This window comes from Callorhinchus milii, unplaced genomic scaffold (genome assembly GCF_018977255.1).
Source record: "Callorhinchus milii isolate IMCB2004 unplaced genomic scaffold, IMCB_Cmil_1.0 Scaffold3, whole genome shotgun sequence".
NCBI classification, from domain to species: Eukaryota; Metazoa; Chordata; class Chondrichthyes; order Chimaeriformes; family Callorhinchidae; genus Callorhinchus; species Callorhinchus milii.
This window is the reverse complement of record NW_024704744.1, coordinates 758,768-774,688: the sequence shown is the minus strand read 5'-3', so window position 1 is coordinate 774,688 and position 15,921 is coordinate 758,768. Positions and strand designations below refer to the sequence as shown.

At 40.9% G+C, this 15,921-nt stretch overlaps 1 protein-coding gene across 1 annotated transcript in view; it reads left to right on the top strand.

Annotated features, from left to right (window-relative positions):
* Positions 1–13,610, top strand: part of LOC121848515 — a 49,667-nt gene extending 36,057 nt beyond the window's left edge. Inside the window, exons 15-18 of the mRNA XM_042332721.1 lie at positions 6,308–6,506; positions 9,490–9,700; positions 10,537–10,613; positions 13,096–13,610. Coding sequence (XP_042188655.1) covers positions 6,308–6,506; positions 9,490–9,700; positions 10,537–10,613; positions 13,096–13,291 — 683 coding nt within the window. The 3' untranslated portion in view covers positions 13,292–13,610. The remainder of the gene's footprint in view (positions 1–6,307; positions 6,507–9,489; positions 9,701–10,536; positions 10,614–13,095) is intronic.
* Positions 13,611–15,921: the final 2,311 nt, after the last annotated feature.

Below are 15,921 nucleotides of genomic sequence, written 5' to 3'. Positions count from 1 at the left end.
CACAGAGTGGGTGTCTTGTTCTCACACAAAAATACACAGACATTCACTGAGAAGCGCTTTGAGATGTTTCTGTGCCATAAGCACTATATAAAATACACAGACTAAGTACTAGTAATAATTGGAATAATAATTAGAAAAAAGCAAACATACCTTAATTGGTAAGATTTTAAATTGCTGAGGAGTGGACACAGCTGGGGGTGCAAATGCACTAGTGGCAGGGCAGGTACATGTGGATGTTTACCCATAAAGTACACAGTCACTCCACTTTCCAGTATATCCTATAAAGTATGTTGAGAGGCCTTCAAGTGAAAGGCATTCTATTAAATATAAGTATTATTATTTGTTTATAGTGCCACAAAAAGGTAAACAAAATCCTTGGTTTTATCTCTGGAAGCATAAAATATAACAGCAAGGAGTTATGTTGAATTTGTACAAGGTGTTAAGAAGGTTGTGGTTCAGGCTCCTTGTTGGGTTATGTAGTTCATGCTGACACTCAGTGCAACACTGGGGGAGGACTGTGTTGTTGGAGGCGCTATTCATTGGTGGAGATGTTAAACTCCCTTACTGTTTTCCTTCAAATGGATGATAAAGTCCCTGATATTATTGAAGAAGAGAAGGGAAATATTACTGATTCCTAGCCAACCATCCTCCAGATAAACTGGTCAACAGTCCTTTGTAGTTATCTTGAAGTAAGCAAAATGTCTTCCACGTGTGCCTCTAAAGAAACAGTCACTTCCCTTGACCGCAATTCCCCGTATAAGGTAATGACAACGGGTCTAAAAGAATTTAAGAGGAACTGCAGAACCTTCACATGAGGAAGGGAACAGAATGAGAGGGAGTCAGGATTGAGTGTACACTCATATGGAGTATAAACACTGGCACTGGCACAGACTGGTTGGATCGAATAGCCTGCTTCTGTGCTGTACAATCTATGTAAGTCTAATGAGCACTTGAGATATTTCAGTGTCATACTTAATATCTCAAACGCAAGGATTGTTATTATTGGTGAGGACTCAGTGGAATATATATAGTATATAATAATCCCTCAAGAAAAAAACTGACAAAAAACTGACAATAAACTGACATCCACGACTGTTGTGAGACCTTACTGTGCACAATTGGTCCCGTGTTTCACCCACATAATATAGAATCAATTCACTTTACATTATATTCTGTGAAGTGCTTTGAGACATCTCGAAGACGTGGAAAGCGTTATATCAAGTGCAAGGATTATTATTATTAATATTGTACAATATTGGGCACTGCATTATAGGAAGATATAACAGGAAAATAGGAGTGAATTTTAGAAAAAAGGTTAAACAGTCGATTAGGAAGCCAAAGAGAAGCCATGAGAACATAGCAAATAATATAAAAAGAAACAGTAGGTGTTATATAGGCATGTTAGCAAATGAGAAAGGTTAAAGTAGTGATAGGACCATTAAGGGGAGAAACTAGCAGACAATAAGGAAACAGCGCAAATATTAAATAAATACGTTGCCTCGGTTTTCACAAAGGCAATTGATAAGGAAAATAAGTAAGAGAGGATATAAAAAAAGAAAGAGCATACACAGAATCACGTTTGGTAAAATTAAAAGATGGTAACAGAGCTATTACTGGTGGTCTGCTATAGATCCCAAAGCCAGGGTGAAAGCTTTGATTTGGAACTGTGGGATGAGGTTAGGAAGGCTATTAGTAAGGGACCAACCATAGTGGTTGGAGATTTTAACTTTCCTGAAATTGAGTTGGATAATAATGTGTCCACTGGTAAGATAAGGAAGGGGTTTCTAGAGTTAAAAAAACACTGTTTTATGACCCAGTTTGTAAGAACAAGAGGAGATAACATCTTGGATTTGATAATGAGCAACAAGGACGACCAAATCTCCAACGTAAAGTTGGGAGCAGCATTAAGAAACAGCGATCACAATGCAATCACATTTGACATCACAAGAGTTGGTGAAGTTCTAAAAACCCAAACAAAACTACTGAATTACAAGAGGACCGACTTTGTGCACTTGAGAAGTTTAGTCGGAGTGGGCCTGGCAGGCTTAAATATGTCAATGGGAGTGGAGGACCTATGGAGTTCCTTCAAGGAAGTGATTATGAAGGCAATTAAGGGATTAGAAGGATTAAGGAATATGGGGATAAGGCGGGTAGATGGAGTTAGGATAGACGATCAGCCATGATCTTATTGAAGGCAGGGCTGGCTCGAGGCCGAATGGCCTACTCCTGCTCCTAATTCCTATGTTCCTATGCAATGGAACAATGTATACCTATGTGAAGCAAAGGTACCAAGCTTAAAGGCACTCCCGCCTGCTTGGACAGGGCTACAAAGTAAATCATAAAGAGGAAAAAGCATTTAAGGCCATGAAGGAAAAAAGGCATGGAAATAAGTCAGACTCAATATCAGAAGGCATGCTAGGAGTAGGAAAAAGGCATCAGAATGGCAAACAAAAGCTTTGAATTGAACATGGCAAGAGATGTGAAGGATAATAATAAAATATTTTTTAGTTACATTAAGAGTAGAAGAAAACAAGTAATGGAATAGGGCCACTGAAGGTGGGTTTGGGAGACAACATGACAAATAATGCTGCACAGGCTGCAATAATCCTAAATAAGTTTTTTGTATCAATCTTTACCAAGGAGGAGACGGGTAACCTATCTGATCTGGAAAGAGAATTCAAGGATGTCGCAGAGAAAAGTTTATTATAATAATAATAACAATGATCCTTGCATTTGATATAGTGCTTTTCATGTATTCTCGACGTCTCAAAGCGCTTCACAGAATATACTGTAAAGTGAATTGACTGGATATTTATGGGTGAAATGCGGCAGCCAATTGTGCACAAACATTGTGGATTGAAGTAATCAATTTTATTTTTTATCTTGAGGGATTATTATCAGGCTGATAGTGATATGAATAGTGTCGCAAGTTGCAACACTATTCATATCACTACTAGCATGGTTGTCAAACAGCTATGTAAACTTAAGGTAAATAAATCTCAGGGGCCGGATAAATTGCATCTGAATGATCCTTGAACTAAGAAAGGAAGTCCCAGAAATGCTGGCACAAATCTTTTAAAAATCACTGAGTACTACAGATGTCCCGGGGAACTGGAAAAAGGCAGATGCTACTCCCATTTTTAAGAAAGATAACAAAAGTGACCCAGGAAATTACAGACCAGTAAGTTTGATGTCCATTTTGGGTAAAATTATGGAGACTTATTTAGGATAAAATCATGGAGCATCTGTACAGAAATAAAATCATAAATAATAGCCAATATGAGTCCATGAAGGGAAGGTCTTGCCAATCTAATTTACTGCTGTTCTTTGACGGTGTGAGCTTGATAAGGTTAAGGCTGTGGATGTTGTATGTCTGGATTTCAGTAAGGCCTTTGGTATAGTTCCTCTTGAGAGACTGGTTCCGAGAGTAAAGAAAGCGGGAGGTGCATTACAATGGATATGCAATTGATTGACAGGAAGAACCCAGAGGGTGGTGGTACAGGGAATGTCATCAGACTGAGAAAATGTTACCAGTGGAGTTCCACAATAATCTGTTTTGGGACCTCTTTTGTTTAATATTTTTATAAATGATCTGGAACTAGGAGTCAGAAGCACAGTGGCTAAGTTTGCACATGACTCCAAGCTAATGAAGGTGGTAGATTGCGAAGCTGAACAAGAGAGGTTACAGGAGGATTTGAACATACTTGGGAATTGGGCAGATCGTGGCAGATGACATTCAATGTGGAGAAATGTAAAGTACTTCACATGAGGAGAAAAAATCCTGGAAGGGACTATTATTTGAATTTTGTATACATATTATATTTGAATGGAAGGAAAATAATGTGCATGGAAAATGAAAAGGACCTGAGGGTTCTGATTGACAATAATTGAAGCTCTCCCAATAATGCTCTGTGGAAGTGAGTAAAGCAAACCAGATGTTGGGATGTATCAAAAGATCAATAGCAGCCAAAATAGTGGGATAATCCTGCCACTGTATAAATCATTGGTGAGGCCATACTTAGATACTGTGTACAGTTCTGGTCACTGCACTACAAAAAAGATATTGGAGAAATTGAGAAGATACAGAGGAGGGCAACTAAAGTGATTGAGGGAATGGAAGGACTGGACTATGAGGAGTGACTCAGTAAATTGGGAATGTTCACGCTGGAAAAGAGAAGATTGAGAGGTGACGTGATTGCTGTCTTTTAGATTCTGAAGGGGCCAAACAATATAGATCACGACAGGCTGTCTAGCTTGTCCAGAATAGTGATACCAGAGGTCACGGGCTGCAATTGAAGGGGTTAAATTCAGAACAAATTACGCAAACACTATTTCAGTGAGTGAATAGTGAACTGTGGAACAGGCTCCCGAGGGAGACGGTTGAAGCAGGAATTGTTGATTCTTTCAAACACAGGTTAAATAGTTTCATTTAGGAAATAACATTATGGGATACAGTGCATAGGTAGTTCGGGACATATGTTCATGCGACCGCCAGGAAGGTGGAAGGCGAACTCGATGGACCTTAATCTTTTTTCGTCCAGCATTTCTTATGTTCTTATGATGTGTTCTTAATAACAGAAGAGGGGAATGGTGTAAAATCACAACAGTTAAGATGGGGAGATGGGAGATAACAGATACATTACACACTTAAAGCGGACAAGCTACCTGGCCCAGGTAGACCCCACCCAATGATCCTGATTGAAACTAGGAAGGAGATAGCTGAGGCTCTAGGGCACATATTCAAGAATCTGTAGAGTAAGGAATTATGTCAGAGAACTGGAGAATGGCCAATGTAATACCCAATTTTAAAAAGGGTGATAGAGCTAACCCAGGAAACTACAAGCCAATCAACTTAACGTCAGTCATGGGCAAGGAATTGGAATCCATAATAAAAGGAGAGTATAATTAAAGCAGCCAGCGTGGATGTATGAAAGCAAGGTCATTCTTGACTAACCTAATCAAATTCTTTGAAGATGTAACTGATGTAGTGTATTTTGAGATTTCCAGAAGGCCTTTGATAATGTGCCACATGAGAGGCCCATGACTAAAATCAGGGTGTGTGGTAAATAGTGAAGAAGGAAGACATAAACAGGCTAGCAGAATGGGCAGACAGAAGGCAAATTACGTTTAATGTAGAAAAATGCAAAGTAATTCACTTCAGTACGTAAAATAAAGAAGCCTTCTATACTATAGATGATAACCAGGGGACACAAACATAGGATAGTGACTAGGGAATCTAACAGAGAATTCACACAGAGGATAGTGAGATTGTCGAACTTGCTGCCTGCAGTGGTTGTTGAATCGGATAGTGGAGATGCTTTGAAGAGGAAGCTAAACCGTCACGTGAGGGAGAGGGGAATAGATGGTTACGAGAAGGAATAAAGGAATGGCTGAAGACTCGTGTGGAGTATAAACACCAGCATGGACTGGTCAGGCCAAGTGGCCTGTTTCCGTGCTGTATATTCTATTTAAATATTTGTAAATCTTTGTACTACTTATAGGAAGTACTTATTATTACTATAGGAGGCAAGAATAGGAAACACAAGTAGACGGGTTAAAACTTGCCAAAGAGGAAGCTAAGCTGAAGGAGATCGAGGTTAGTTGACTCGCTGCTCAGACAGTGTGAGGCAGCAATGAACAAGACAAACATGATGCTGGGCTACATCAGTTGAGGTTCGATCCCCAGACATCATACAATGTTCTGGTCAGACAGTACCCTGAACACTACAGACAGTTCTCGTCACTGTAACATCAGGGGCTGCCGGGCCCATAGACAGTGCAGAGGAGAGCAATGAGCCTGATCCCAAGGGTTAGAGGAATGAGCTGTGATGATTAGACAAGATCGAGCTCTTTAGTCTGGAGAGAAGACGACTCAGGGGATCTCACAGCGGTGTGTAACATTTTAAAAGGGATTACAAAAGTAAACCCAGATCAACACTTTAGGGATGTACCAAGACCGTAGGACAAGAGGAAACAGGTTAAAGTTTTAAAGGGGGAATTGTAGGACAGACACCGGGAAGTTTTTCAGAGAGTACTCAATCAACAACTGGAACAGGGTGGTAAGGAAAGGTAGTTGAGGCAAGGACACTGGGACTCATTAAAAAAGTAGCTTGATGCTGTGATGGGGGCATGATAAACTGGGTGTTCTGGAGGGTTGAGATTGGATGGCCAAAGGGCCTTCTTCATCCAGACTGACCTTGTGATCTTGTGAAGGCCTAACTGAATCAAAAACGACCATCAGAAAACTTACTATGGTGAGAATTTCTCGGTAAATGACTAACAAAAAACTTGTTGCTTTCTTTTTCAGTTCAATTTGAAGACTACAAGATATTAGATATACTGCTGTTGACCATGTTTGGAAAGATTGTCCTTGATAAATCCGAAAGTAGCTATTTAAAGATCATATATCCCATTTTGACCTTTATACTGTCTGCCTTACTGGTGGGATTTGGAGGCATCCTTTGTAACAACCTATTTATTGCTATGCTGAGCCAAGTCGTATCTGGGTAAGATTCAAAAAGTTTTCTGTACACTTACATTCTGATTGTTATTATTATTATTCCCCTCTTTCAGGTCGTACCTGTAGACCTTTCTCGTCGACCGTGAGTAAGGTTACCTCCCCCTCCCCTGGCTCGGTGTTGTGCTCCACTACTGTCAAGCTTCCCGCATGAGGGCCTGCTCTCTGGAACTCCATCTTGGAGTCCTTCTGACACCCCCTCCTTATCCACTTTCCAGCCTTTCTCTAACCGCGCTTTCAGTCATGTTTCTCCCTCCTCTGGCTTGGGTGTCAGCCAGCTGTGCAAAGCACTTTGAGAAGTTCTCATGATGTGAAAGACAGTATATCAAGTGGATTGTTCAGTGTTCTTGCTATTGGATCTAATTCTACTCTTGAATAAACATATTGTTTTGGTAGTAAAAGAAGGAAATAATGTTGAAATATAATAGCATGAAGGTGATGAAACATTAAAGATCTACTGGGAGGCTAAACAGGAGGTTTTCGGTCAACTGTTGAGGTGATCCCCCAAAACAAAACAATAATAAATTGGTCATTTTCAATCCACGACTGTTTGTGGGACATTGCTGTGCGTAATTGGCTGCTACGTTCGCCCACAAATATACAGTCAATTCACTTTACAGTATATTCTGTGAAGCGCTTTGAGTCGTCAAGAAGACGTGAAAAGCAGTATATCAAATGCAAGGATTATTATTATTTATTATTATCATTGATGTAGATGGTAAGTAGCTGAGGTCCAAGGACTGATCCTTGTGGCACTCCAGTAGTCACATCCCGCCAATCTGAAAAGGACCCGTTTATCCCTACTCTTTGTTTCCCACCCGTTAACCATTTCCCAATCCACGTTAATATGCTCCCAATTCCATGGGCCCTTATCTTTTGGACTAACCTTTTATGCGGCACCTTATCGAATGCCTTCTGGAAGTCCAAATAGACCACATCCACTGATTCACCCTTATCTAGATTACTGAAAATATTCTACTAATGAAAATTTCCCTAAGTTGCTCCCTGTCCTTATCCCTTTGGTGCATCTCTATTGCTGGTAGACTGGTTGTGTCTTCTCGGGTGAAGACAGATGCAAAGTACCCATTAGGGACTCTGCCGTGTCCTTATCCCCCATTACAACTTCTCCCATCTCTGACTGAAGTGGTCCTATGTTTACCCTCACAGCCTATTCCTCTTAATGTATTTATAAAAACTTTTACAATCAGACTTAGTGTTCATCGCTCGCTCACCCTCATACTCCTTTTTCTCGCTCTTAATGAGTTTTTTAGTTTTTTTTGCTGGTTTCTAAAACTCCTAATCTTCAGATTTGCCGCTTTTCTTGGCAGTTAAGCTTTTTCTTTTAATTTGATGCTTTCCCTACTGCTCTGGTTAGCCACTTTCCCTGCTTTCCCTGTGGTACTCTTATTCCACAAGGGAATATGCGACCGCTGAGAATTATGCACTACATCCTTAAATATTTGCCACTGTTGGTCTACATTTTTACCTCTTAATCTTATTCTCCAGTCTATTTTACCTAAATCTTTCCTCATACCTACAAAATTAGCCCTATTTAAATTCAGAATACTTGCCTCGGATTTAACTATATCCCTCTCTAACTTAATACAGAATTCAATCATATTGTGATCACTCTGCCCTCGAGGAGTCTTAATACATACACTGCTGACTCGCCCGGTTTCATTACACAAGACAAGTCTAGGATGGCCTGTCCCAGTTGGTTCCTCGGCTGCTCCAGAAAGTTATCTCTCATACACTAAATGAACTTTTCTTCTGACCTACTTTTGCCGATTAGGTTTTCCCAATCTATGTGGAAATTGAAATCACCCACTATTATCGCTTTACCTTTCCTACATGTGCTCAACTGATTTCCTGATTGATACCCTGTGCTATATTGTGATCACTGTTTGGGGGTCTATAGACCACTCCCATTAATATTTTCTGCCCCTTATTATTTTTTATTTCCACCCATATTGTCTCGACCTCCTGGTCATCGGATTTCAGATCCTTTCTCTCCACTGCTTTTATTTCATCCCTAATTAACAGAGCTACCCCCCCCGCACCTTGTTTCCCACAGTGCCTGTCTTTCCTGTAAACTGAGAACCCTGGAATATTTAACTCCCACCCTCGATCTCCTTGTAAGCATGTTTCAGTGATGGCTACTAGATCGTAGCTATATGTGTCTATCTGTGCTTTTAATTCATCAGTTTTATTCCGAATGCTGCGCATTCAGATATAACATTCAGATTAGATGTTAATTCGAGGTCCTGTCTGCGTGTTCGGGTGAACGTTAAAATCCGCTGCACTTCTTTTTTCCAATAGTGCAGCGGATCTTTAACGTTCTCTCCCCCGGTGTCCAGGCCAACAATCCCCGAAATAAAATTGGTCATTCACTTCACCAGACGTTTGTGGGATATCGCTTTCTGCAAATTGACTGCCGTGTTCGTCCACAAAATCCAAGTGACTCTAATCTGTGAAGCCCATTTGAGACATTCTCCTGATATGAAAGGGGTTATACCAAATGTAAGGATTATTTTGCACACGAAATACCAGTCAATTCACTTTACAGTATATTCTGTGAAGCGCTTTGAGACATCTGGATATGATAAGGTGCTATATCAAATGCAAAGATTCCAGGCAGGGCGAAACCTTGGGCAAGTTTCCTTACTCCACACGCCTAATAATAATCCCTCCAAAAAACCCAAAACAATAATAAATTGGTCATTTTCAATCTACGACTGTTTGTGGGACATTGCTGTGCGCAATTGGCTGCCGCGTTCGCCCACAAATATACAGTCAATTCACTTTACAGTATATTCTGTGAAGCGCTTTGGGACGTCCTCCCGACGTGAAAAGCGCTATATCAAATGCAAGGATTATTATTATTATTATTATTATTTATTATTACTAATGTCACTTTGGTATTCCTGCCAATTTCATTTTGATTCCTTTATTTTCACCCTCTGTGGGTTTAGTTACAGGACCCAGATTAACCTGGAAGCTGACGTGACAATGGAGAGGTTGAAGATTCTGGTGCGGAGAGACCAGAATATTAGCTTCTACCATGATCGCCTGATATCACACTTTTTTATTTGTAAGATGTGTACCCCACTGGAGATCTACCAGAACACAGAAGCCAACACTTCACTTCTGCAGCATCTCAAAAAGTCGTGCACAGCAATTGCAGTAAGTTTATTACCTCCCAGCCTGGCTCAGTCAGTGGGACACTTCTTCTCATTCAGGGTTTAAGCACCACTTTGCGAAAGTTTCCTGACTCCACATGCCTGTTTACTTAACAGTAAGTAGGAAACCAGTTGTTAGTCAATTGTCGGTTCGCTTCCGGGGGTAATAATCCCTTCAAAAAATAAATAATAATTTGGTCACTCAATCAGTTTTACATTCAGTTAAATATCTTATGCCATTGTATTGAGTATTCAACTCTCAGTGTCTTCACCGTCTAATACTGTACAAAGCAATGTCAGCCAGACACTGATTAACCCCGACACTGGGAAAATCACACACAATGCTCTTCCTTGATCCTCTTGTACACTCGGCTATTTTAAATATGCCCGTTAGCAATATGTCTGTGTTTCACTTCCAGAAACATGACAATATTTGCAGGTTATGGAGGGAGCGAGTGGGCCAGATGAAATGGAGGGGGTGGAGCTGTATGAAATCGGCCTGCAGGTCGCCAGTTGGACCCTGACTAGGATTGTTGGCCTGGACTCCAGGAAGAACTCCCTTCTTTGTTCTTAATATCCACGGGAAAAATGGACAGAAGGGTCATGTGTTTAGCATCTCATCTAAAGGACAGTACAGAACCTCTGGCAGGTCAGCACTCCCCCCCCCCCCCCCCCCTCCGTACTACACTACTGTACCTTCCTAGTCTGAACTCAAACAGAGAGTTAGGAAGGGTTCTAATCCAGAGCTGAGAATGCTAACAACTTTTACAGTTATAAGGAAGCACGTTAACAGGATCTGCTTGTACCTGTGCCTGTTGTTATTTATGTATTGTTTAACAGGAACAGCTCCATGAGGTTGGTGTGTTTCTGAAGACAAAGATGCTGGACAATAAAGGGGTTGGCGGCTTAAAGCAAAGGTGAGGCAAAGCTATAAACTCTCAGTTATTATTATTATTATTCATGTTCTTAACCTTAAGACAATATCATATATAAAATTGTGCACAATTGCAAGAATCAGTTTGTTCTCATTCTTAATGTGAAAATTGCTTTCCTGCAGCAACGACCCACAATGAGTGGTGGAATCCTGTAGCTCAGTGATTAGAGCACTGGGTTCGATTCCTGGGCAGGGCAAAACCTTAGGCAAGTTTCTTTACTCCACACCTCTGTTTATCTAGTGTAAGTAGGAACCCGGTGTTCCACAAACAGTCGTGGATTGAGTGACCAATTATTATTGTTTTCGCAAAGATTATTACCCCCGGAAAAGCGATCCACCAATCGACTAACAACTGGGTTCCTACTTACTGCTCGGTAAACAGAGGCGTGTTGAATGCGGAAACTTTCCCAACATTTCTTTCTGCCTGGGAATCGGACCCAGTTCCTCTTACTTGCGAGGCGAGTGCTCTAACCACAAAGCTGCAGGACTCCAATTGTTCATTGGAAGAGAGAGCTTGAAGGGGGTCATAGGAACATAGGAACAGGAGAGGCCATTCAGCCCTTCGAGCCTGTTCTAATTAGATCGTGGCTGATCTGTACCTCAACTAATCCTTTCAATTCCAATTTCCCCTTTCTCCCCATATCCCCTAATCCCCTGACCTGCCAAAAATATATCAACCTCACTCTTGAAGGTGTGGGTGGATCCGGAATTCACGGCCTTTGGGGGAGAGAATTCCAGGTTCCTACCTCCTTTTGAATAAAACATTACTTCCTGATTTCACTCTTAAATGGCCTGGTTCTAATTTTCAGACTGTGCCCCTTGTTTTGGATTCCCCACTCGAGGAAATAGCTTCTCTGTATCCACCCGATCGAATCCATTTATCAACTTAAATACTTCAATCAAATCACCCCTCAACCTTCTAAGCTCAAGGGAATAAAATCCAAGTTTACGCCGCCTTTCCTTGTAATTTAACCCTTTTAGGCCTATTAACATTCTGTTGAACCTGCGCTGCACCCCCTCCAGAGCCAATATATCTTTCCTGGGGTGTGGTGCCCAAAACTGAACGCAGTCTCCAGATGGGGTTTGACTAACGCTCTGTACAGCTGAAGCATCAGTTCTTCCCCGTTGTAATCCGGGCCCTGAGATAAAGCCAACATTTCATTCAACTTTTTGATTACTGACTGGGATTGAAGTGATCTCCGCGCTCTGCGAGTCAGCGCTGAATGGCCTCCTGCGCTGTAGATTTCTGTTACTTTGTCTCTCAATCAGTCAAAGTGGAACTCGCTTCCAGTGGGAGATACAACACACCGTCATTTACAATATAATTGATTTGGTGCTGTTTACATCAGGAGGATCTCAAACACTTAAAACACACTACCCATTCAATCATTTGTCAAAATTCCCAGTGAATAAAGTGATGTCAGTGCTCTGGAACCAGTGTCTAACCATCAAATCAGCTCTTTCTGTCTGCAATTACCAGACCTTCTGAGGATGAGATTATTAGTTGATTAGTGAATCGCTTTCCGGCGCAAACTACCCTTCCAAAAGAATAATGTGGTCACTCAATCCACGACTGTTTGTGGGACGCTGCTGTGTGCAATTAGCTGCTGTGTTTCGTCCACAAAATATACAGTAAATTCAGTTCACAGTATATTCTGTGAAGCGCTTTGAGACATCTCAATGACGTGATAAGGTGCAATATCAAATGTAAGGATTATTATTATGTCTTCAGAATTTAAGGTGGCACAGGTTTGTGGGAAATTCTTCAAGTTAACCCTAACTTGAAACCAGTTTATTTTTAAGAACTGTGTAAAGTCATTTTCCAAATGAAGACTGAATTACACGATTGTTCACAATTCTGTCACCGCTCAGCCTTTGCTTTACACATGTCACTACAGAGAACAGCATCAGTAGGAAGATCTGTGGCCTTTACTGGATTGGTCCTAACTTCAGAAATGATTGAACTCAAACGATAGTGACAATGAGCAGCGCTGAGGCAAGGAACATGCAGAGTAAAGCAGAATTTCCAACTCTTTAACAGCTTGATGATTGCCACAAAAATATAATAATATTGCTTGCATGTGATATCACATCATTGACTCGTCTCAAAGCGCTTCACAGAATATACTTTAAAGTGAATTGACTGTGTATTTTGTGGATGAAATGCGGCAGCCAATTGCACACAGTGTCCCACAAACAGCCATGAAATTATTGGGACGTCCTCTCGACGCGAAAGGCACTGTACAAATGTAATTTTGTATTGCATTGTAAATGAGTGACTAATTTTTTAGGGGAGGGAATATTACCCCCGGGAAGCAATCCGCCAATCAACAAACCGGGTTCCTACTTTCTGCTAGAAAAACAGGCAGCGGAGATACTATATTTATATAGATTTAATATCTATATAAATATATATTAAACCTGTAATACCTCTATGTGGAACTGCTTGCTCTCTGCTGTTTCAGGAAGCAGGAAGAGAAATCCCTCTTTATAATCCAGCAGGAAGTGAAACTCTTACAGAAGAAGTTGGTAATGACATCAAAAAATCAAGAGAAGAGAAACCAACTGCTCTCTCTGGAGATCCAACTCCTCTCGTGTCTCGTGGAAACCATGAAAGTCGCTCTCAAACACACCTCCAAACAGCCAGTGGGCGGTGAGTAAACTGAGTGGTGTAAGCGTTCAGTGGTAATTGCCTGAGCTGATGTTCGTTCCCAGCGTGGCAGCCACACAGACTCCTGGGTCTGATGATCTGAAAAATAGTAACTGCATTGCAACATAAATAGGAGACAGTATTGATCTGCTTGTGACTTGTCCTACGCTCAGTTTTCCTGTCAGCGCCTTGGGACGTCTTCCCGAAATGAGAGGAGCTGCACAAATGTAATTTTGTTGTGGTTGACCCCATAATTGTTCTCTGCCATAATTATACCCATCAACATACAATGGAGTCCTGTAGCTCAGTGGTTAGAGCACTCGCTTTGCAAGTGAGAGACCTGAGTTCAATTCCAGGCAGAGGGCGAAACCTTGGGCAAGTTTCCTTACTCCACACAGAGCCTAATAATAATCCCTCCAAAACCAAAAACAATAATAAATTGGTCATTTTCAACCTACGACTGTTTGGGGGACATTGCTGTGCGCAATTGGCTGCCGCGTTCGCCCACAAATACAAAGTCAATTCACTTTACAGTGTGTTCTGTGAAGCACTTTGGGACGTCCTCCCACTTGAAAAGCACTATATCAAATGCAAGGAATATTATTATTATTATTACACACAGCAGCACATCTGCTCAGACAACACAACATGGGTGTAAACTCGGGCTTTCTTTGCCATCGTGTAAACAAGGAAAAAGGGCTTCAGGTAATCTTGTTAAACGTTATGTAAAGCTTTGGAAACAAGAAGTTGGGTAATTAGTAAAAATTGGCAAAGTGGGTCATGTCATCAACAAAATAATCCATATTCAGTGCCTTTCACGTCATGAGAACGTCTCAAAGCGATTCACAGGGTATAAAGTGTAGTGACTATTTTGTGGCAAACCTGGCAGCCAATTTGCACACAGGACTGTCGTACAGGGCATATTTATAGCACACCCTTAACCTCGGATAAGATCTGGAAGGCTTCACATTTCATATGAAGAAATACTGCAAATTAGACCTGTTTTAGGAAATCAGTCCCTGAAATTCAGCCTCAAGGACCCAATCCCCACATCACAATGTGATGTTTGACCATCACCACTGCAGGAGATGTACAGGAGAGAGGATGTCGTGGCATCCGGTCGGATGACATTTGGGGGAAAATGCTATATTTAATATGGAAAATAAAAGTTTCTTGAAGGATGTTGTCCCTCTCCTCTCCCTGACCATCTTTAAAGCCCACAGACCTTGGTTCAACCAAACTTTTGGTCACCTCCCACCATTCCCACGTCAGGCTGTGAAGCTGTAAAATTACTGATGTGAAGGTTTCAGTGTAAATGTAAAATTGTTATCCACAGATCAGTTTTCTCCCAACTTTTGTTTCATGTTGAGCTGTTTAGGATTTTAAGATTTCTTACGTTTTTGTATTTTCGAATGTTCTAAGATAATAAAATGCTGAGAATGTTTTGTTTAAATGGAAGTTAAGAAAGAGTATCTTTACATTTTATGCGCAGAAATGCTCTTTGTGTTGTGAATGCAATAAACTGATGCCCTTTTCTCATAAAAGTGGAAACAGAAGGTTTTTTTCCAGAAGAAATTATAAAAAGGACAGTAAGAGGTGAGAAGACACTTTCTCATATTTGTGGCTATTGGAATTTACTAACTGAAGCACTTCATAACTAATAATTCTTATATTATGCCTTTCATGGCAGCGCTGTCTCAGTGCTTTAGGGGATGAAGTGAAATGTGCGGTGACCGAATATGTTGTGGGCGAACGTTGGCAACCAATTTGCGCAGAACAATGCCTCACAAACAGCCAATCTTTTTCCATTGAAGGGATTGTCTATCACTCGGAGAAACTCCTTTCTCTTTCTAATAGAAGGGGAACCTCTCCCTTTTTATAACAGAACTTGTAGTTTCGTTCACATAAAACTCTTGCAATCAGTTCAGCATTTATAGATCCAAACAGCAGCCACTTTGTGTACAGCGATATCACCCCAATCGTCCACGAAGCAAATGATGAATCTTTTAACTGATGAATCGGTGGCCGCGACACCCATGGAAACTCATCTTGAATAGTACCTTGAACTTTAAGATCGTCAGAGGTTCTGTCCTTTGGATTAAGCAAAGTCCGACTTCCTGTTTTAGCTCCACGTTAAACATCCTTATGGCACTATTCAAAAAGAGGAGGGAGTTTCTCCCAAGTATCCGGACCAACATTCCCCCAAATAAAATTGATTCAGTTCATAACTGCTAATTACATTGTTGGGTGCAAATTAGCTGCTGTGTTTGCACAAAAAATATCATTACATTTTACAACAGAGGGGTTAGGACACGGATGCTCTGGTGGGAATGGTGGTTGAGGGAGATCCATATTAGCTTTCAACAGGGAATTAGAGTTATCTAAATAGTAATAATCATTGCATTTGATACAGCGCCTTATCACGTTTTCTAGACATCAAAGCGCTTCACAGAATATACTGTAAAGTGAATTGATTGTATATTTTGTGGGTGAAACCCGGCAGCCAATTGTGCACAGCAGTGACCCACAAACAGTCGTGGATTGAGTGATCAATTTATTATTCTTTTTTTCTTTGAGGGATTATCCCCGGAAAAGCGATCTGTCAATTGACTAACATCTGGGTTCCTACTGACTGCTGGTA